The 22,592-nt window shown below is 39.7% G+C and overlaps 3 protein-coding genes across 4 annotated transcripts; 1 reads left to right on the top strand and 2 right to left on the bottom strand.

Moving 5' to 3' along the window:
* Window positions 1-4,571: 4,571 nt before the first annotated feature.
* LOC103514785 (PHD finger protein rhinoceros-like) lies at window positions 4,572-22,038 on the bottom strand. Of its 2 annotated transcripts, XM_026827667.1 has the most exons (7): window positions 21,838-22,038; window positions 15,383-15,531; window positions 14,293-14,479; window positions 13,610-13,954; window positions 12,980-13,107; window positions 12,094-12,312; window positions 4,572-11,723 (listed from the first exon to the last, which is right to left on the bottom strand). In XM_026827667.1, the coding sequence occupies exons 1-7, from the start codon at window positions 21,839-21,841 to the stop codon at window positions 5,412-5,414; spliced, it is 7,344 nt and encodes a 2,447-aa protein (XP_026683468.1). In that variant the 5' UTR covers window positions 21,842-22,038; the 3' UTR covers window positions 4,572-5,411. The 2 variants fall into 2 exon arrangements, with proteins under 2 accessions (XP_026683468.1, XP_026683469.1); XM_026827668.1 differs by lacking the exons at window positions 13,610-13,954; window positions 14,293-14,479; window positions 15,383-15,531; window positions 21,838-22,038 and adding an exon at window positions 13,440-13,569.
* Window positions 17,473-19,975, bottom strand: LOC113469763 (protein Jade-1-like). Its single transcript, XM_026827669.1, has 2 exons — window positions 19,634-19,975; window positions 17,473-17,697 (listed from the first exon to the last, which is right to left on the bottom strand). Exons 1-2 carry the CDS (start codon window positions 19,883-19,885, stop codon window positions 17,476-17,478), a joined length of 474 nt encoding a protein of 157 aa, XP_026683470.1. The 5' UTR covers window positions 19,886-19,975; the 3' UTR covers window positions 17,473-17,475.
* On the top strand, window positions 20,287-21,095 carry LOC108253073 (NTF2-related export protein). Its single transcript, XM_017446365.2, has one exon. The coding sequence runs from the start codon at window positions 20,289-20,291 to the stop codon at window positions 20,607-20,609; it is 321 nt and encodes a 106-aa protein (XP_017301854.1). The 5' UTR covers window positions 20,287-20,288; the 3' UTR covers window positions 20,610-21,095.
* Window positions 22,039-22,592: the final 554 nt, after the last annotated feature.

Here is a 22,592-nt window from a genome sequence, read left to right as displayed (position 1 = left end):
TAAAATTTGCCTACAAGTGTTTGATAATTTGTGTTTTCTCGCACGATGCATAGGTACTGTCGACAAAACAAAACAGAAATCCATGGGTGCTAAAAAAAAAAAAAAAAAAAAAATCTCTCAATTACCTACACCGCAAACATAAAGGTAGGTGTGGTAAATAAAAAATACGTTCTTTTTTTTTATAAAATAACAAAAATTAAAATTGTATTGCATAAAAAATATGACAGAAAAAAAGGGAAAGAGAAAAAAAAGAGATGGATCAAATAATTTTATCGATATGGAAACAAATAATTCGATAAAATATATCGCGGGTCAAACTTTAATCGAGGAAAACGGATTTCGGGGGACCGTCCTAGAAAGACGGTAATTTTGCGGAAAACGATAGGGTTCTGTAAAACAACCCACCATTGACTTCTTAATTCTTATGATCAGGACTACAATCTGGGTTTAAAATTGAATTAAACGATTGGATTAAACAATCTTATTTACAAACAAACAGATTGCTTCATCCATGGTTCAACTTGAACCAAAAACTCACACTGTGATCCCGATTATTTGAGGGGCTTTGTTTTAGTATCCACGTTTAAAAGAACTAGCCATATACCTTTTAAATTGGGGCCAAAGTAAGTATACGTTTTATAAATACAAGCACAGTTTTATTTATTTCTGGAGCTAATAGGTACGGGGAGTTTAACTCTAGCTTTCCAAATCATAAGTCCAACATATGTAATACCACTGATTTACTGGTAAATGGATCAGAAACCCCCCCCCCTTATTATATTATTGCTAGACCTCTTTTCAGAGGACAATCAAAACCTTGGAGACAAAAACCGAATTGGTAAATTTGAATTGAGGGTGCTTCGAAACGGAAAATCAAAACAGAAGGAAGAAAATAAGTATTTCGATAAAATAAATAAATGAACAAATAGGTACATAGAAAGAACTATGTCATTTGTTTTTCAATTTTTCTTTTCCTTTTTTGTACAATTTGAAATAGAGTTTTTTTATATATATATAATAAATGTATGTATAGTAAATATGTATAATTATTAAAGTTATGTATAATTCAATTCATATGAGACAAACATCTTACAGACTACTAGAAAAAGTATTTACACATTTATTATACTGTATAAATAAAATTGGTTGTTTCTTTATATAAATTTAATAAAATTAAAATCTATTTGTGAGATAATTTCAATAGTGTAGCCTAGTCCGCTATACATTCTAATATACGAGTTATTTGTTAATTATGTACAGTATATTAATTTATTATTATCCTAACTAATTACTCAACAAATAAAAAATATATATATGTAATAAAAATCAATCAAATTTGGGTTTCGAAGACTGTTTAAAATTAACTAAAGCTTTGATAACAGCGAACCTGGTTTCTTTCTTTGAACAATTTTAATTGTCCTTTTCAAACCCATTAATTAAAAGTAGTATTAATAATAAAAACAATTAAGTAGGTGTCCTAATCTTATCCTATGAAAACAAGATTTTATGGTTGCTGAGGAACATAGGTTAAGCAATACTGGTTTTATTTATTTATTTATTTAAATGATATTTACAATTGCCTACCTAAACTATTGTTTCTTAAATCTTGACTGAGAAAGTTATTCAATACACCAAATATACTAAAGAGAATTCTAAATTCGAAGTGAGAAACCAAAGAAAATTCACTGTTATCAAGACAGGAGTTACTAATGCAGACTAAAGACTATACATTACATATTTGCAATAAGTCATTTAACTACCACAGCCTGAATATATTAAGACATCATCAAAAACTGGGAACTGAGTCCAATGTTTTATCTGTGATGGGTGAAACAACCAAAGTTTGAAAGTTAATAAACATTAAACCTAAACCATCGGGTGATTTTCTGTTTAAAAAATTGCCCAAATAACACAAACACTCGAAGTGGCGGTACCATGTACCTACATGGAATTTATGGAATTTCTTTACTGAGATAGTCAAACCTCTTGTAAAACTACCTCTAAATGCTTTTATATAAAACCATTACATAAATCTAATATTATACTCCGTTTGATCTAATGGTTTTCTTGGTTCTGAACGAAACAAAATCACAATAAAGTCCTAACGAACATGTTTTTGAAACTTAAAAAATATAATTTTGTTTTAACTTAACGGTATTTCATACGAGGGGGTTTGCTATGTACATGATTATTTGACAACAATTTTAAAATTAATCGAGATAGAATTATTGATTTTCTACTATCGGTATGTACAAGAACTTTTTACACCTCATATAAATTGAATGACGAAATAAAATTTTCAAAACAAAAATAAAAAGTATACGAACTACGAGGGGCGTGAAAATTTTGGGGAACAAAAATAAATAATAATTGAATTTACAGAACTATTATAAATAATAAACAAGATTCGTGATGATGTATAAATTATATACTCGAATTGTACCTAATATGCAAAGGATTAAAAAGTTATTGGGAATAAAACCTAGGAAATAAAATATTCAGTAAAAAATAAGGTAGGCCTACGGGTTAATACTTACAACATGTAGACGAGCTGAGCTACATACAACTTACAAGGACAATGTAAATTTGTGACACAGGTACCACAATAAAAGATTCGAATGGTCGTAGTGGGCTAAATCCCAAAAAATCACTTGCAAGAGAAGATTAGCCTAAAACACAGGACTTGTAAATTGTATGCATTCAGAGTTCATCTGTTTCTCATACAATGCCTTTATTACAAATGAATTCTCATGGATTCTATAAAGCTCAATCATTTGTAAAAGAGGTCTTGTCGAGAAACGAACACACTTTGAAGATTGTATAAAGATAGGCGAAATCAAATGACATTCAATTTTATCTAACTTTATTGCTTAACATAACATAAAAACTTGGTTCCTGACAAGTAGGGTCGCTGAAACGAAAAAATTGAAAAGTATCCTCAGATATCTGAACATTTTCAATCGATCAAATGACATTCAATTTTATCTAACTTTATTGCTTAACATAACATAAAAACTTGGTTCCTGACAAGTAGGGTCGCTGAAACGAAAAAAATTGAAAAGTATCCTCAGATATCTGAACATTTTCAATCGACTGAAACCTGTATATAAATGAACTGAAATGAATTTTCAGAGGTTTCGGCCACCCATACCTACTCTACCACTTGATCTTTGATGGGGTAACTTAAATGAAAACAAAAATAAAATTATCCTACGTATACTTTCTCTGCATTTGACACTTAAGCTTCCCGAGATTTACAATGCTATTTTTTTCATTTGAACTGCGATATTCAAAAAGGGTGTCAGACTGTCAGTCACTATAAATGCAAAATTGAAATAATGGTGCCAAAGAATTTTTATGGTGTTTATCAACCTATCCAAAAAAGGTTGTTAGATATGCATTATCACCACTGACACAATAAAAGAGTTAGGAAGCTTCATTAGTCCATGTATCTCTGGTGATAATTGCACCCTGTTTGGTAAGTTGGTATGTATGTCTATTCTTTCCCAAATGAAAGTTATGGAAGTTATTCTTTCTCAAAGTTAAAAGTTTCTGACCGACACCCTTCATATCGCATATCGCAATCCATCAATTCACCATTACTGTTACCACCCTTAAAATTCAAAATACACACCCAACACATTCACCTTAATTTCATAAATATTATACCTATTTATTAAACACATTGAAGAAAATAGTTCAAAGGAGAATCAATTCCGTTTCCAAATACGTATGGTGCCAAAGAATTTTTATGGTGTTTATCAACCTATCCAAAAAAGGTTGTTAGATATGCATTATCACCACTGACACAATAAAAGAGTTTGGAAGCTTCATTAGTCCATGTATCTCTGGTGATAATTGCACCTTGTTTGGTAAGTTGGTATGTATGTCTATTCTTTCCCAAATGGAAGTTATTCTTTCTCAAAGTTAAAAGTTTCTGACCGACACCCTTCATATCGCATATCGCAATCCATCAATTCACCATTACTGTTACCACCCTTAAAATTCAAAATACACACCCAACACATTCACCTTAATTTCATAAATATTATACCTATTTATTAAACACATTGAAGAAAATAGTTCAAAGGAGAATCAATTCCGTTTCCAAATACGTATTTTTTTTACATATAATTTCTCTCAAAAAACTAAGTAACCGTTTAATATAATTAATATAAATTTACATAATATTTCCTATGTACACGAAATAATAAATAATAAATCTATGATGTATTTTGTTTATAAACAAAACAACAAATAATAATTAATCTAAATAAAATTCAGTTCCATAAGTGAAAAGTTCAACCGAATAAGAGGGCACTGATCACTGAAATGTTTTGAGGGGGATTGGGGGATAAAATTCAGTTCCATAAGTGAAAAGTTCAACCGAATAAGAGGGCACTGATCACTGAAATGTTTTGAGGGGGATTGGGGGAAAAAAAACTTGGGGAAATATCCTCAATAATCAGACAATTTTTGCACTGCAACAACATGTAGGTAAACCTCTTTGTTGTGATATTGGAGTGCAAAAACTCTCTAATCTGTCAATTGTAAATGAGAGTCTGAAAAAAGGGCCGTAGTTACAACAAAATTGACGAAAAATGGGCTCTTCTTTGAGAGACCTGTTCAAAAGTTAAATGCTTGCTAATCCATGTACACTATTCTGATCTGCAGATGGTCTTGGAATCCAGGTTATTTTTCTTTCTTTATTGATACTTATTAGAGTAAAAACCACTTCATATTATTTTCGGTAAGTGGCAGGTAGGGAGTAAAAAAATAGAGTGGAAGGAAAGGGATGCTTCCCTAGCTTTCATGGAGGATCCGCCACTGAATTTATAACATACTTCTGTGTTACATTGAAAAGTCCTTTTACTAAAGAAATTATACGACTTGGACTAGGCACCAATTAGTAGATATTCTATGAACTATGAATGACAATACTCTCTATTCTCTCTTTGAAAATTGACCCCTTCTATTCAAAAATTAACCCTACTGCTTCAAATAGTCTCTTTCCATCTTTCTTTCTTTTCCAGTGAAATCGAAAACGTCCTAATAAGAGAACAAAGGTTTCTTTACTAGTTACTATTTTTCAAATAGCTGTTTAACTATTTTAATATGAGGAAGTAAAAATAAATCCAATACCTTTTCCCCGAAAAAATTACTGGAGTTGATTTTTACTTTTTTAATTAGTCCAATTGAAGGTGTCCTTTGCATTCCACTTTTTATTTGTACCGTTTATCCTTAAATAGTCAAATATTGTGGTTCTATTTTGAGTTTTAAAAACTACAAGGATTAGTTCAGATCTCATCTGATATCTCGTCATTTGGTTCTAGTGACCCCTTACCCTCGTGAGTGAGTTCAAGCTACAGGTAACTGAGTGTTAACATCACAAGGTACTAATGAACAAGGGGTCATCTGACCTGACAGTCTTTGGAAGGTAAGCTCGATGGTTTCTCTGGCGTACTATCAGTCTTCATAGCATACCCCTCTTCACATCGTGTTAGTTTCAGTCTGATGGGTGTTGTCTTGGCTGTACGTACTTTCCTCAGTTCAGATACACTACTTGTCTTGGTTACAGAATGGTTGGTAGAGGATGAGGACTTGACAGACTCAGAGGAATGAATGGAGATATTGGTCGTTTCCCTACTAGAACTATCACGCGGACCAAATCGAATAATAATCTTGGGAGGTGCTCGATCATCATTGATAAGTTCCACATGGGCCGAGGTTTTCTTCTTTTTCTTCGTCACTGGTTTATCTTTCTCGCCAAAGTCCGCCATGATTTTCTTTCGGAATTTCATATTCTCTCGTTTCATTTCTTGAAGTTGAAAGTCAATATTGGGCGGAGGATTGGTAATTCGTTTCTTGGGCGGTCTTATCCTCAGATTCCGAGATTCATCTTCCACACTAATAGAGGAAGGTTCTGCACCTCCTATCTTGATTTTCAGCTTGGGCGTCGGACAGGCGGGAGGTATCTTTAGTTTTCGTTTGAGATCGACACTGAATGTTTCTTCTTCCTCCTCATCCTCATCACCAGGATCAAACCGATCTTTCTTCTTTTTCTTCTCGATGTTAGCATCCACCACAGCCTGGTAATCCTCCTTGGTAGGTATAGATGACATGGATGCCACGGCTTTAGGTATACTAATGATAGGCACAGTGGTGACTGGCGTGTGAATAGCAACAGATTCATCACTGTTCATATCTTGAGAACAATACTGGTGTAACAATTCCTTCTTTCTCATGCGACGCAAGTTAGAAGTCCCTGACGACATTGTGATGGAGGGTGTTACTACAGGTTGTTGTGGCGTTGTGTTGAGCGGATAGTTAGCGTCTAGGAATGGTCCCTTGATCTTCACCTTCAACTGGTTACGTGAATCACTGAGAAGTATCTTGTTGGGTGGTGGAGGGGATTGTTCCCTTACTTCAATAGAGGAGTCCAACATCTCAGCCGTGGCGACAGGACTTTGTTTCTTCTCTCGTGCTTTCTCATTGGTTAGGGATTCTAATTCTTTCTCAAGATCTTCCACAAGGTCTGATACTTCGTCTGTGGCGGCTGAGGATAATGTATTCCCTAGCATGGTATCATAGGAACTACTGGATGGATAGGAGTTGTACGTTCTCATATCTACAGGGCCAGGCATGATGGGTGCTACCAACTGTTCTATGTGTTCTGCAGGGGAGGGAGAGCGAGGGGGTTTCAAGTTATATTTCACCTTCGTCATGACAGGCCTGGCTGGACTACTCTTGACAGGCTTCACTTCATGGACATCTGTTGATCGTCGTCTTTCTCTCATGGCCCTGAGGTTTTCCACCCCTGCACTTGCACCTTCATCATCAAACTCATCATCGAAATCAAAGTCATACACCGTACCCACCAGTTTGCTATGAATTGTATTCTCGTTATACTCATATAATTTCTTTTTGTTTGCTTTTGGTCGCTTAGCGGCATTTCCCTTGGATTTGGTTTTCTTCGAGGGTTCTCTGACACGGGATTTGCTAGGAGGGGGTAGGTTAGGCTCAGGTGTGGGAGGGGCTTGGGCTGCTGGAGACTTCTGTTGACTTTGGACACGGGCAGACACACGCGTCGGTTTCTTAGCGGGAGATTTCTTGCCCAGAGATTTAGACGGTGATGCTGTACTTGTACTGTTGGGAGTGTGGTTGAACACATCGCCAGGGAGAGGAGACTCTGGGATCTGGGAGGGAGTGAGCTGTTGGGAGGGGGTGAGGGATTGTGAGGAGGAGTTGGTCTGAGGCGTGGTAGGTTGAGTGAGGGGAGCCTGGGGAGTACAAGGTTGACTCAGACTTTGAGGAGTAGTAGGTTGCCCAAGCGTCTGAGGTGTGAGTGGTTGAGACTGCTGGGGTGTCACTGGTTGGGAATTGGATTGTGGTGTTGGGGGTTGATGAGATATAGTAGTTGGAGGTTGATGAGAGAGAGGCGTAGAAGGTTGATGAGAAAGAGATACTGGGGGTTGATGTGATAAAGAAGTAGGGGGTTGATGAGATAATGATGTTGGGGGTTGATGCGTGAGAGGAGTAGGGGGCTGATGAGAAAGAGGAGTTGGAGATTGATGAGAAGAAGGTGTAGGAGGCTGATGGGAAAGAGAGGTTGGAGGTTGATGCGGTAAAGACGTGGGAGGTTGATGTGATAGAGATGTGGGAGGTTGATGAGATAAGGACATTGGAGGTACAAGTCGCATGGCGTTGGGAATCTGGTGAGGCATATGTTGGGAAGGTTGCTGGCCTTGTTGAGAGGCATGCATCTGTTGTTGACTATGAGTGTCTGAGGTGGGTACTTTAGGTCCATATTGTTGTTGATAATGATGTGGAAACGTATCCAAAGCATTAAGTCCCATGTGTTGGGAGGGTGGCTGTCCAAACTGTAGCATGCTCGGGTAGGAAGAGGGGAACTGAGAGCTAAACATGGAGGTGGGGGCTCCAGGGAACACAGGGTTAACAAATTGACTAGCTTCTGAGTAGGGATGGAACGGTACATTGTCTGGCATGGCACAGTGAGGGAAGTTTGAAGGCAAGAAGGAAGAATTGGCGTTGTTTTGGTTGAGTTTTGGTACATTGGGTTCAACATTGTCCTCCTCTGAGATGGAGGAAGATGTAGAGGAACGTCTAGAGGGCATGACCACACTATCTGCCCACTTGTTACGCCCATGTAGATCTGTGTAGGGTGAAGGGATAGGGTCGTATGTACTACTACTAGGAGGAACCCATCGCTCATCAGACTGTGCCATGTTATTCTGATCCAACTTCTCTGTTCCTGGTGTTTTATCATTCATCATACATTGTCCTGAGTAGGCAGCATAGTGGTGCCCTTGGTTCGTGAACGGAACATCTTGGTTCTTCTCCATATTTAACTCGAGCTCAGGATGAAATATCGACTTCTGATGGTCGAATAGTTTTTGTTTTTGTTTGTCTTCCAACTCTAGGAGCATTTTCCGTTCTTCCTCCATGAGTCTGGTTTGTTCTTGTTCTCTTCTCTTTTGTTCTTCTAGCTCTTGTGCCCGTCTCATGTCTTCTTGTCGTTTTTGTTCTAGTAATCTCTTTTGCTCTTCCTGCTGACGTTTTTGTTCAGCCATCTTTTGTTTTTCCATTTCCTTCTGTCGCTCGAGTTCTTGTTGTAAGATCCTCTCTTGTTCTTCAATCATTCGGTTCCTTAGTTCTTGTTGTCTAAGTTCTTCTAATTCACGAAGTCGCTTCTCTTCTAGCTCTTGTTGTATTCTCTTTTGTTCTTCTAGTTTTCTTTGTTCCTCCAATCTTCGTTGTTCCTCCAGTCTTCGTTGTTCCTCTATTCTACGTTGTTCCTCTAATCTTCGTTGTTCCTCTAATCTTCTCTGTTCTTCTATTCTCCGCTGCTCTTCTAATTTTCGTTCCTCTTCTAATCTTCTCTGTTGTTCTAATTCTTCTAGTAGACGTTTTTCTTCGAGTTCTCTCTGTAATCTCTGCTGTTCTTCTAATTCTTTCTGTCTTCGTAGTTGTTCCTCCATCTCTTTTTCTTTTCTTAGCTGTTCTTCTAATTCTCTCTGCTGTTGTTCCAATTCTCTCTGCTTTTGTAACTGGAGTTGTGCTTGTTGTTCTTCCAATTCTTTTTGTTTCTGTGCTTGTTCCTCTCTTTCTTTTTCTTCTTGAGCTTGCATCTCTAGATCAGGTACTTTGGGTGCTGGGGTCGGCGGTAGGTCAAAGTCCGTATTGGATTTTTTGGCTATTTGTAGTCTTAACTTCTCCACGAGATTCAATGTTTCTCGCGCGCTGTCCTCTTTCGAGTCTTCAGTAAACAGGAAATCACTCCTACCAAAGGAAAAGGATAAAGGTCGCACCAGTTCATCTTTGCCAAGGCCAAACGTCTCCTCATTTCCAGAGTCATCGACCGAGAGTAAATCATTGTCAAAGTCTGGAAATAGATCATTTGGCGTGTTCTCCTTGCCAGCAGACTGAGGAGAGAAGATGGAGCGATGTTGAAACACAGTAGGAACAGAGAGGGAGGGGCGTCTGGACCCGACATTCTTGGGAGAACTGAGATGAAAGTCAGTGAATGAATCATCCGCCTTGAGAAGAGATTCAATAGCTTGACGATCCTCAATGTTTTCACGCACAGGGGATTTGTCTATGGATTTTCTATCAAACGTCATACTGATCGGATCAAAACGATCGAGTTTCTCTTCTACTTTCGTAACATTTTCCTCGGTCTTAGAAGAGGCGGAGGTCTGGGGCAGAGTTTTCTTTTCATTTGATTTTCTCTTCCTCTCGTCAGCAGTGGTGTAGGAGGAGGAGGTATCTTGTGTAGAGAGACACAGCTCCGAGTGACTAGGAGTTCCATGTTTTGCTTCAGGTTCGTCCAGTCGAGTACCGCCACCTTGCTGCTTGTGTTTGCTTGATGGTGATTCCTTTCCTTTAACAGGCGGCAACTGAAACTCAGAGTCAGGCCGCCCGTCGGAAGTTTTAAGCTTCTTGTCGGGCGTTTTCCTGAGTTTCTTGCTATGCCGCTCTGTCTCGGAATCACTAGAGGCGGAGGAGAGGGGGACACCTGCTGTAGCAGGAGGAGGAGGGGGAGGAGCAGAGGCAGAGGAAGGAGGAGGTGGTTTGATAATATCTTCACTATCAGAACTAGAGGAGGATCCACTGGATGAAGAGGAGGAAGAGGAAGATGAAGATCCTGAAGAACTGGAGGAGCTAGAGCTAGAGGACACAGAGGATTTGGTACTACGACGTGCTGCTAGTGGCTTCTCTCCTATCTTCTCTTCTTTCTTTGGTTTCACCTGGTCTTCATATGGCGGTGATGATTTCAATTCTGGCGTGGTTGCTTTGTTAGGTTTGGCTGTCTTGATTGTTTCGGCTGCTTTCTTAGCAGCTTGTCTCTGAGGCACAATGGTAAGTTCAGGATCTTTCACTTCTGCTATCACCTCTGGCGCCTGTTTCTCCACCTTCTCTTTCTTCATATCTTTCTCTTTGCTCTTGTTCACTTCTTTGTTTTCTTTCTCAGCACGAGACTTGTGGCTTTCCTTTACATCTCTCTCACTTCGACTGGATCGACTCTCTCGCTCTTTGTCGTGTTTAGATTTACTACTCACTTCTTTGTCTTTTGTTTTCGTTTCGTCTTTGGATTCTCTCTCGGATCTAGAAGTCTTGTGATGATGGGACTCCTTCATGTTATCAGAGCGGGATTTAGACTTAGACTTGTGTTTATGTTCAGGACTGAGGCTAGGGGGTGGTGGCGTGTCTTTATCCTTGTTGGGTTTTATACTGGTCTGTGTACCATGCAGTTTCTCAGATGCTTTCTTAGCGGCTTGACGTTGAGGTACAATAAGTTCCTTTGCCACATTAGCCTCATTGTCTCGATGTTCTTTCCGTTTGGTCGTTTTTATATTTTCTTTATCTTTAGAATAATCATCATCCCTGTCTGACTTCCTGTTGGATTTCTTCTCAGGAATGAAAGATTTCATGGAGGCTTTGGTCTTGACAGAGGATGGGGCTGTGTCCGAGTCTGTATCTGAATAGATAAAGCTAGGTTGTATCTTACGTAGATCTGTAGATACAGATTTGATAGGAAGCAGCTCATCACTATCATCAGAGCTCTGTATTTCTCTCTCCATCTGCTGCAGAGATTTGTTCTTTCTATTGGTCTTGGATTTTCTACTATTTCTAGTATCAGTCTCATCCTCACTACTATTAGATGCTAGCAGACTCTTGTGTTGCTTCTCCTTCTTCTTACTCAACGCTTTCTTCTTATTTCCTAGCTTACCACTAACCTTTTCATCTAAGCTCGAGTCCCCACTATCCAGTAACCTATTCCTACGTCTAGATTCCATTTCACTACCGCTAGACAGACTACTACCCCCGTACACACTACTCCTACGCTTGGATAAGCACCCATTCGGGAACATTTTCTTATATGGATTATTCTCACCGCTTTTCTTTAGAATACCGTTCAGATCAGACCTCTCTTCGGGTGTAGGGGATTTGATACCGGCGATACGTGCCAGCATGGTTTCAAAGTCCGTGCTCAAGTCTGGCGCGTTCGGATGGGAATAGAGACGATCATAGATAGACGGGCCATGGTTCGCTTCTTTGACGGCCGTAATCTCCACAGTACTCATAGAGTGTCGATACTCGGATAGAATAGTCACCTGCTTGTTGAATGTTTGTTCTCGTAGTTTGAGCAAAGTACGGGAGAACTTCTCACGCCGACTCACCATGTAGCAGAGGTTACGAACCTGAGAACAACACAATAGGAGTTTAATATAACAATGGCCAAATCTTTCGCCCATAATGATTTTTTTTTCTCTTTCTCCATACTTTACATTACCTACTTACCTTTATTGTATTGATTACAAATAGTGTGGATATATCTATAATAAATAATAATCATGTAGCAGAGGTTACGAACCTGAGAACAACACAATAGGAGTTTAATATAACAATGGCCAAATCTTTCGCCCATAATGATTTTTTTTCTCTTTCTCCATACTTTACATTACCTACTTACCTTTATTGTATTGATTACAAATAGTGTGGATATATCTATAATAAATGAATTGAAAAGAAAATCCCATAATTTGTTGAGAATTGATTTCTAGCACTCACTCGTTCCAAGTCTTGTCGGAGCTGCACAAACATCTTCATCTTGTCAATGTCTGCCTGTTCCTGGTGATGATGCATGGGGGGTTTGCGTACAATACTGGCCAGATCCTGGGTAGGCGGTGCCACAAGGGGATGGTTGCCGTTAGCTCGACGCCGTAAGATCCAATACGAGTGGATAGCGATAACACCGTCCGGGTCCAGATCATGCGTACTACGGATAACCTGAGAACACAAAAGACACGAACTTGAGCTGTGTTTCGATTCCCGCCCTGCGGTGCATTTTATCCTAAACAAACAACCTCAGCAGTGCAGTGCTTAGAACGGTGGAATTTGAATCTGGAGGTTGGTGGTTCGAGTCCAAGTCTAGTCACAAAATTTATTAAGCACGGAACGACATTTCTCACAAGCATTTATGCTTAACACAATTAAAATTCCTTTCCTTTATCCTAAACAGATAAGGTTTGTTCTCAGAACGGCTTTCTTGTATTCTGGTTTTCTCCTCTCTTCGCTTTGTGGACGATAAGACCTCAGCAGTTACAGTTCCCTCTAAAGGTGTGTCCAGACTTAGTCGACGGCCGTCGATCGATCATCAATCGACGTGGACGTGGATCGACGGCCGGTCGACTGTGTGGACACACCTTAACAAACCTACAAAAAATTGACTGGGATATACTTAGACCCGTTTTGTAGGAGACGATAAGACCTCAGCAGTTACAGTTCCCTCTAAAGGTGTGTCCAGACTTAGTCGACGGCCGTCGATCGATCATCAATCGACGTGGATCGACTGTGTGGACACACCTTAACAAACCTACAAAAAATTGACTGGGATATACTTAGACCCGCTTTGTAGGGGAAACTGGGCTTAATGAATCTAAAATCACGAATTTACCTCCTTGCAGTTGACGTGCTTTTCAAACTCTGCCTCGATTTCTTTGAGCTTGTTGGCTCGTGCGGCACTCCGCTCCTCACTGGACATGTCTTTCCTCTTCTTGCGCTTGTACTCTTCCTCGTCTGAGCCTGAAACAGTGCAAGTGGGTATTGTACTTATTGGAAACAGTGCAAGTGGGTATTGTACTTATTGGCATCAAGCTACAGTCTGTCCCATCTTTAAAAAAACCCCTACGATTTACTTGCCTCGGTGTCTAGTGGTCAAGACGCTCACCTGGTAAACAGGAGGGCGTGGGTTCAATCCCAGCTGAAGTATTGAACTTTATCCTCAAAATTGAGACTTTGACCACAGTAAAAGTAGTAGCCTACTGCTGGGGTAAAGGGACTTTTCAGTCCTATGCGTGCAAGAACTATTATTATTTTTCAAGCCTAGCCTAGCCCTGTGTCTATTCTCTACTCACCGGAGCTAGGCACAGTGGCCACCGTCTTCTCGGTCTTTTTCGTGGTGAGGCTATGCTTCTGACAATAGGACCTCAGCTTGACCCCGTCCTCTGCATTCTCGTCCTCAATGATCGCCCGCATTTCCAGCCCATGTTTACCTAGCCTAGCCCTGTGTCTATTCTCTACTCACCGGAGCTAGGCACAGTGGCCACCGTCTTCTCGGTCTTTTTCGTGGTGAGGCTATGTTTCTGACAGTAGGACCTCAGCTTGACCCCGTCCTCTGCATTCTCGTCCTCAATGATCGCCCGCATTTCCAGCCCATGTTTGAACGCACACGTCACGTGATAGGCGGTCTTGCACGTCTTCACCGAACACTGAATGCAGGCACCGAGCCGCTCTCGGCACAGGATACAGATGAGCGCCCAGCGGCTCTGAGGTATCGAGGAGATTTTTGTGATGGGCTCCATCTTTTCGACGCACCCTATGGACACTTCCGGGATCCACAGGGCGCAGGACACGTGCGCCCATTTGTTACCTGGAGGGAATTGAATAAGGGACATTTGTTTAACATACAGGGTGGGTTTCACCATTATTGGTGCCTCGGTGGTGTAGTGGTCAAGACGCTCGCCTGGTAAACAGAAGGGCGTGGGGTTCAATCCCAGCCGAGGTATGTAATTTTGTCCTCTAAAAAAAAAAAAAAAAAAAAAAAAAAAAAAAAAAATGAGAATTTGACCACAGTAATAGTAGTAGTCTACCTAATGGACTAAAGGACTTTTCAGTCCTATGCAAGCAGTATAAATAAGCACTTTTATTATTTTTTCAGAATTATTTCAGTACTGACAAGTCATCAAATAACTTCGAGTGTGGACTCACCAGATCTGGCGCACTTCATAGCTCCTCCCTTGTTAGGACAGAGGATACACTCGGGTCTCTTGCCGAGCACACAGGTTCTGCATAGCCACGAGCCAGACGGTATGGTCGTAATGCCGTAGCATGCCTGGTGCACGCAAATGTTGCAACAGTCGCAGAACACCATCTCGTTGCCTTCCTCAGAGTCCGGCTGAAACAAAATAACGTTGTACGTTATAATACGTTATATCTACATGTTATACCAATGAAAACGTCTGTGTTAACCTTTAGTTGAAACAAAATAACGTTATACTTACCGGTTATATCAATGAGAAACGTCTGTGTTAACCCTTGTCGAAACAAAATAACGTTATACTTACAGGTTATACCAATGAGAAACGTCTGTGGTAACCCTTGTTGAAACAAAATAACGTTATACTTACAGGTTATACCAATGAGAAACGTCTGTGGTAACCCTTGTTGAAACAAAATAACGTTATACTTACAGGTTATATCAATGAGAAACGTCTGTGTTAACCTTTAGTTGAAGCAAAATAACGTTATACTTACAGGTTATACCAATGAGAAACGTCTGTGGTAACCTTTAGTTGAAACAAAATAACGGTTTACTTACAGGTTATACCAATGAAAAACGTCTGTGTTAACCCTTGTTGAAACAAAATAACGTTATACTTACAGGTTATACCAATGAGAAACGTCTGTGGTAACCTTTAGTTGAAACAAAATAACGTTATACTTACAGGTTATACCAATGAAAAACGTCTGTGTTAACCTTTAAGGTGTGTCCAAACATAGTCGACACCGTCGATCGATGGTCTTCGACTATGTGTGAACACAGCTTTAGATTTGGATTTTTCACCTTCCATTCGATATTTTCACGCGAATGCATATCTTCCTCAGAGGGAATCACAAAGTGTAGGAACCTCCCAAGTGAAATATCTTAAAGACTGACAATGTTGTGGTTTTCTGGACTTGACGTTTGTCATTTAATTATCTTAAAGGCTCACAGTGAAAGAAAAATCAGTGGTTGGGTGAAAGAGCTCCCAAAGAAGAACCCTACCACTTTAAAGAAAGCAAAAAAATGGATACTTACCGATCTACACACATCACAGATAACATTCTCATCAAACTCGAGACCCAGGCCTTCCTCCTCCTTGATGATAGTTTGCACCTTGTCCCAGCACCTCACTTCTAACTCCGCTATCATCTTCTCCAGCCGGTCCTCCTGAATAGCGGGAAGACCTGGGGGAATAGGAAACAGGTGTTTGTTATTTCCTCTATCAAACCTCTTTAAAAAAAATCCTTTGGCATGAAATCAAACCTGCCTCGGTGGTGTAGTGGTCAAGACGCTCGCATGGTAAAGAGGAGGGCGTGGGTCCAATCCCAGCCAAGGTATGTAATTTTATCCTCAAAATAATTTGAGAATTTTACCACACTAATAGTAGGAGCCTACTGTACTGCTGGTCCAATCCCAGCCAAGGTATGTAATTTTATCCTCAAAATAATTTGAGAATTTTACCACACTAATAGTAGGAGCCTACTGTACTGCTGGAGTAAAGGAACTTTTGAGTCCTATGTAAGTAGTATAGATTAGAATAGAATATACCTTGTTTATCCTGCTGGGATAGGACTGAAAAGTCCCTTTTCCCCCGCAGTCTAACCAAGGTCTTATATATTTGATACATTATGGGGGGTACATTTTACAAAATAAACACCCTGATTAATTGAATACTGGACTCCACACACAGGATTTCCGTCAGAAAAGACCCCCCTTTTAGGTAGTGCGGTTGCCTTTTAAGCGCTAGGTCGTGGGTTCGATTCCCTCCCGGGACGGATTTTATCATCAACAGAAAAGGGCCGTTCTCGGAACAACTGGCTTTCTCTTATCCTGTCCTCTCTTCACTGTAGATGAAACTTTTGTTAGACCACAGGCATAAAGGGATTTCACAGTTCTATCTCAGCTGGATAAACAAAGAACTTATGTTGTATTCTGTTGTTTGGTATGGTTATAGGAACGCCTAGATCTGTAGTGAGTGGTTTATCTAAGAGCCGTTCGAACGACTGGTTTTCTCCTATCCTACCCTCTCTTCACGGTAGATAAAACGTTTTTTAGACCACAGGGGTTGTTTATTATTGTTCCAGGAACGCCCAGATCTGTAGTGAGCGGTGTATCTACTCCAGTAAGTGTTGTTAGCACGGGGAGTGCTGACGATAGCATCATGCAGAATCAAGAGCTACAGAACATGCTTATAGTGAAGGATGAAGCATCTAGTGAACTCATACGAAGTACATGTGACAATCAGCTGTTACAGGTAAATGCTCACCCCTTAAACTGCTCGAATAGTCAAGAGTTTCCAGTCACGAAACGGAGTTTTGACTTTTCTAAATACTAGTAGGACTCTCAGCAATAACTCCTTATCTTTAGTCTGGCTAGGGGACTTTAAACAGAGAGTAGACTATCGTCTAGCTGTAGAACTGTAGACAGGGAGGATAACAGCTAATCCTAACCAACCTAGCTAACTGATAGTTCCTCAGAGGGGTTTCTCTGCTTTAAAGAACAAGCACAAGTCCTCACGATGGTTGACTGCGTTCAGGACGAGCCAATTAAACATGGCTAGAGACCATCACCCCCGGTGTATGGCAGAAAAAAATCCTTTCTTTATTCTGCCATTCCCTTTCGGCTACAGCTGAAGCTGCTGCTAATGCAACAACAACAGTACTAATGGTTCAGTGAGAAGGGATGGAGAAGAGAGGAAGCGTTAAACAAGAGGGTATGGAATAGAGGAGGACAGGGTTAAAACTAAAAACTGAGTGGAGTGGAGAGCATAGCGCATTAAGCATCAAGCAGGAAAAGGAAAGTGACGACTTCAAACCACATAGAGCTGAGGGCAAAAACCTCTATGCCCAATTAATTTTTAAGACTAGGTAATAAAGATTACCTATACCCTATACCTACATACAATGGTTAAAGCTTAGGGTGGTTCACCAATTTCTTTTCAGTCCCTTGAAGACCTGTTATGCTAACATTCTGTTAAGTTCCATTTGATTTGAATAGGCTTAAAAGGAGCTGTTTATCAAACAGGCTGTTAGCGGCTAAAAAAAAGGTTGGTGAAACCCATAATCAGAGTTGAACTCTGATTCTTTCTTGAAAAAGCACATAAGCACATTATACAGGGTGGACAATACTCACAGTTTGAACGGCTCGTTGTAGTTGTTCGGGTAGCGCGTGCTGTTCAGGGTGGACACGACAGTGACCTGGGGGCCGGGCAACGAGTCTGGGTTCACGGGGACCTGCACCCCGCGCTCCCACTCTTGCTTCCATTGGTCCGAGATCACCCAGAACTCGTCCGATTTGAGGGGCTCCGAATCCGGAAGCTTCATTGCACTGATCAGGTCCTTGCGAAACAACTGGAAGAAAAAGAAAGAAACTCTTACCATGTATCTCCAGTTAGACTATTCAATTCTCTTCATAGAGATATAAGAGACTCACAAAGTCTAGGGACATTCAAGGCCTTCCTGGTGAAATATCTTAAAGGCTCTCAGTAAAAAAAAAAACAGTGGTTGGGTGGAAGAGCTCCTCCAGAGGAACGCATAAAAAAATGACAAGGAAGGAAGAAATGATTCAGACAAGCATGGCTTGATGTAGAATTGGGGGAAAATAGGAAGGGCGGACTATACTTAAGTCACAACAGATCTAATCAGGTCGCAGTGACATAGGGTGGGCTTGATGTAGAATTGGGGGAAAATAGGAAGGGCGGACTATACTTAAGTCACAACAGATCTAATCAGGTCGCAGTGACATAGGGTGTTTATTAAATCATTGGCCCCACTTATACCAATACCGAAAGTTCTGAATTATTCAAAATGTCGTCTGAATAATTCATCTAGTCAGGTTTGGTTTGAACAGAAATAAAAAAAAACCTTGTAAGCGCTGGGTCGCGGGTTCGATTCCCTCCCGGGGCGGACTTCATCCTAAACAGTTAAGTTTCGTTCTCAGAACGGCTGGCTTTCTCCTATCCTGTTTTCCTTCTCTCTTTGCTTTCAGGACGATGAGACCCTAGCAGTTAGAGTTCCCTCTATCAAACATACTTTCTCCTATCCTGTTTTCCTTCTCTCTTTGCTTTCAGGACGATGAGACCCTAGCAGTTAGAGTTCCCTCTATCAAACATAAAAAAAGAGAAGCATAAAAAAAGCCAACAGCACATGATAGCAAGATGGTCACCCATCCAGATACCAAACACGCACAAGGTTGCTTAACTTCAGTGATCTTTTGGGAACTGACGCATTCAATGTGCTCTCGCCACTTGCTTGAGTATACCCACCTTAACATTGTCACATAATAGTCTCTTGGTTTCCCCCAAAAAAATATAGGTCAGTTACTTACATTTCAGACTTCAACCCTGGCTAAGAAATTGAAACAGGTTAGGTACCACATATTGGAATCAGATAGCACAGAATCTTTTGTTAAAATGTTTTGATGATCCCATGATAAAACCAAGACCCCTTTTTATCTTAATGATGCAACATTTTGGACTTTACCCTTGGCTAATATTCAAATCAAGACCTCTTTTGTTTTGGACTTCTTGAGCCTCTGTCTCTTCCTATTCTTTACATCTAATAGGTAGTACCTAAAATATACTTGCCACTTTACACAAAAGGTCTGTTTTTCATTCCTATGCCACATCGATGCGGCATCAACTTGACGATCACTCTGCGTCAGGAGTGGGGGTAAAATGTGGAAATTCAAGAAACATAACGACATCTAGTGGAGAAATTACGAAACATTTTTTTCATTTCCCTCAATACAATTACAATATGGCGGAACCAGAAGCTACTCGAGACTCGCATCAGGGATTTAAGACGCAGCGTTGACGCTAAAGTAGGGGAAGTGGAATGAAAAACACGCGTCGGGTTTGCATTGCACCCACGTTGGAATGAAAAACAGACCTAAAGTTGATATTTAGAATGTGCAAGGTGGACATAATTTACTCTCCTTTCAATTTTGTACTTAGATCCCCATCAAATATTTCCAAGAAACTTGTTTGAACTGTTTGGGTAGAGGGACTTTTTGCTCCTCATAGGGCAAGATAAACAAGGTATTTTATTCTCTTTGCATAGGTATGTCCCTAAAGGTTATGAGAAATAAAAGTAAGAGTCCAATGAGAAACGTCTGTGGTAACCCTTGTTGAAACAAAATAACGTTATACTTACAGGTTATACCAATGAGAAACGTCTGTGGTAACCTTTAAGGTGTGTCCAAACATAGTCGACACCGTCGATCGATGGTCTTCGATTATGTGTGAACACAGCTTTAGATTTAAAGTAAGAGTATAGCTTGACTCACCTCTGCTGGGGCCTCATTTGTGTTCCGATTGTATATAGAGTTCATAGACTTGAGATCTGAGTAAGAACTTCCACCCCTACTACTATGAACACTATCCATTGGACTTGACGTAGCCTCCTCGTCATCTTGTGTCTGGTGGGCAGAGGAGATTTTTGAACTTCCCCCACCCCCAGGTGGTCGTCCTTTCCGTCTTTTAGTTGGCACTGGACCATCATCAGTCCGGCTTGATTGTCGTTTGAAACGTTGAGACATTTTCTGGGTTCAAATTTCTTGGTCTATTTGTGCCAAGAAAAAGAGCCTCAACTCTCAAAATGTAGTAGATACTTGTGGTCTGAACTTACATTATACCTGAAAACAGACAGAATAACAATAGATTTTTTTATTTAGAACTATCCATATATTGGTATCACTCATCAGTCCGGCTTGATTGTCGTTTGAAACGTTGAGACATTTTCTGGGTTCAAATTTCTTGGTCTATTTGTGCCAAGAAAAAGAGCCACAACTCTCAAAATGTAGTAGATACTTGTGGTCTGAACTTACATTATACCTGAAAACAAACAGAATAACAATAGATTTTTTTATTTAGAACTATCCATATATTCGTATCACTCAAAAATATCAATTTATTATTGTGCAATTTGTTTGTTTGTAGGTGATGGGCAAGCTGTACAAAGATGAAGATGCTGTCCTCTCATGGAATGGCCATGGAACAAAAGGCAGCCAAGCAATAGTCAAGTATATCTCGGAATTACCTCCATGTGATCATGAACTCAAATCTATGGACATTCATAGACTTCCAGAAGAAGCCGCTCAAAATCAAATTGCCTATCTTATCTCAACGTCTGGGACTGTTGTATATAAAAACATGAAGAAAACTGGTTTCAATCAGAACTTCATCATTTCAGCAGAGGGAGCCAGATGGAAAATCATAAGTGATGTGTTCAGGTTACAACAGACCCCAGTGAACATGACATGAGTGTCTAATACAAATGATGAATTTGAAATAATCTGCTCAATGAATTTGTATTTATGTAACATACTCTTTTCCAATTTATTATTGTTTTTGATAGGTATGTATTAATTTAGGTGTGTATTGCAATTTGGAAAATGACCAAATTTGTGAATCCTACTTTCATGGCATAGGTATTGGTCTTGCCTGGTAAACAGAAGGCACAGGTTTAGTCCCAATCAAAGCATGAAATTTTATATATTTTGAACCTTTACCACCTAATAGATATTTAAGGGTTTGGTGGTAGAGAACATCCCAGGCATTAACCTTGCCTAGTTTTTACTTCCACTCAAGGAATTTCTATTAAGTTGAAAGAGACCAATCAAAACATTATCATTAGATTCAAAATAGGTATCTACATATTGTACCTAGTGAAATTCAATTGTATATTTTCTGTTAAGTAAATAGTTGAAAATAAATGTAAATTTTACATAGAATATTACTGAAACTCAATACAAATCTCATTAATTTACAAATTTCATTTCAAGAAAAGGATTATAGAAAAAAAAAAGTATTTCCATTTTTGACAGGTTTACTAAGTTTGTGCCATTAAAATAATTCTATTTATAGAAAAATAGGAGTTAGAAGAATTTAAATGATTCAGCTAGCTAGAGTAAATACTAACAGAAGACCCAGAGCACTAATATTTATACCAAACATGCATACATAATTGTACAAGAGTTGTGAATTGAGTAATTAAATTTTACATAGAATATTACTGAAACTCAATACAAATCTCATTAATTTACAAATTTCATTTCAAGAAAAGGATTATAGAAAAAAAAGTATTTCCATTTTTGACAGGTTTACTAAGTTTGTGCCATTAAAATAATTCTATTTATAGAAAAATAGGAGTTGGAAGAATTTAAATGATTCAGCTAGCTAGAGTAAATACTAAGATTAATTGAAAAAAAAAACAAGAAAAAAAAGGTAATAACAGTAATAAAAGGGAAAAAAAGAAATGATAATAAAGCCTAGTTAGCTTGGTTGGTAGCGCGTCTGCTTGTAAACGCTAGGTTCGATTTCCGCCCGGGGGCGGATTTTATCCTTATGGGATGATGTTCGTTCTCGGAACGGCTGCCTTTCTTCTATCCTGTCTTCAGTGTCGATTTTGGGATGGTAAGACCTTAGCAGTAACTGCCAAGCTAAGGTCTTATCACCCTGTAACATATGCATCACTTGTTAATTAACTTACCCATACAAGCCCGTTCCCCGTTGAGGATATTGAGCCAGGCAATATCACAATCGTCCAAATCGTAGAGGCACGCTTTCTCCGCCTTCTCAAGAACATTAGACAGCACATGTTCTTCTGGCTTGAAAGAGTCCTTCTTCGTTATCCGAATGTACTTGTGTTTCGGTCTGAAAAGAGGCAGTCGGATTTCGTACTGATGGTTAGTCTGGCTAGGGGACGTTAAACAGAAAGTAGACTAGTGTCTAGCTGTGGGACTAAACAGGGAGAACAGCTAACCCTAACCAGCCTAGCTAGCTGGCAGTTTTCAAAGGGTTCTCTCTGCTTTTAAAGTACAAGTACAACTTCTAACAATGGTTGACTGCGGAGTCAATTAAACATGGCTAGAGACCACCCGGTGTATGGCAGAATGTGGGACTAAACAGGGAGAACAGCTAACCCTAACCAGCCTAGCTAGCTGGCAGTTTTCAAAGGGTTCTCTCTGCTTTTAAAGTACAACTTCTAACGATGGTTGACTGCGGTTCAGGACGAGTCAATTAAACATGGCTAGAGACCATCACCCCCGGTGTATGGCAGAAAAAAATCCTTTCTTTATTCTGCCATTCCCTTTCGGCTACAGCTGAAGCTGCTGCTAATGCAACAACAACAGTACTAATGGTTCAGTGAGAAGGGATGGAGAAGAGAGGAAGCGTTAAACAGGAGGGTATGGAGGAGTACTTGCATTTTTTTTTTTTTTTCCTCCAAGTTCAAAATGTTTTTTA

The sequence above is a fragment of the Diaphorina citri genome, unplaced genomic scaffold, assembly GCF_000475195.1.
Source record: "Diaphorina citri unplaced genomic scaffold, Diaci psyllid genome assembly version 1.1 scaffold1223, whole genome shotgun sequence".
Taxonomy (NCBI): Eukaryota; Metazoa; Arthropoda; class Insecta; order Hemiptera; family Psyllidae; genus Diaphorina; species Diaphorina citri.
This window is presented reverse-complemented; position numbering and strand designations above follow the sequence as displayed.

Coding starts and splice junctions, on each gene's coding strand:
- LOC113469763 (XM_026827669.1), bottom strand. CDS start 19,885: ATGTCTCAACGTTTCAAACGACAATCAAGCCGGACTGATGATGGTCCA. Junction 17,698..19,633: donor CAAATGAGGCCCCAGCAGAG/GTGAGTCAAGCT, acceptor TTTTTCTTCCAG/TTGTTTCGCAAGGACCTGAT.
- LOC108253073 (XM_017446365.2), top strand. CDS start 20,289: ATGGGCAAGCTGTACAAAGATGAAGATGCTGTCCTCTCATGGAATGGC.
- LOC103514785 (XM_026827667.1), bottom strand. Junction 14,480..15,382: donor TCTGTGATGTGTGTAGATCG/GTAAGTATCCAT, acceptor ATTTTGTTTCAG/CCGGACTCTGAGGAAGGCAA. Junction 13,955..14,292: donor TATGAAGTGCGCCAGATCTG/GTGAGTCCACAC, acceptor AATTCCCTCCAG/GTAACAAATGGGCGCACGTG.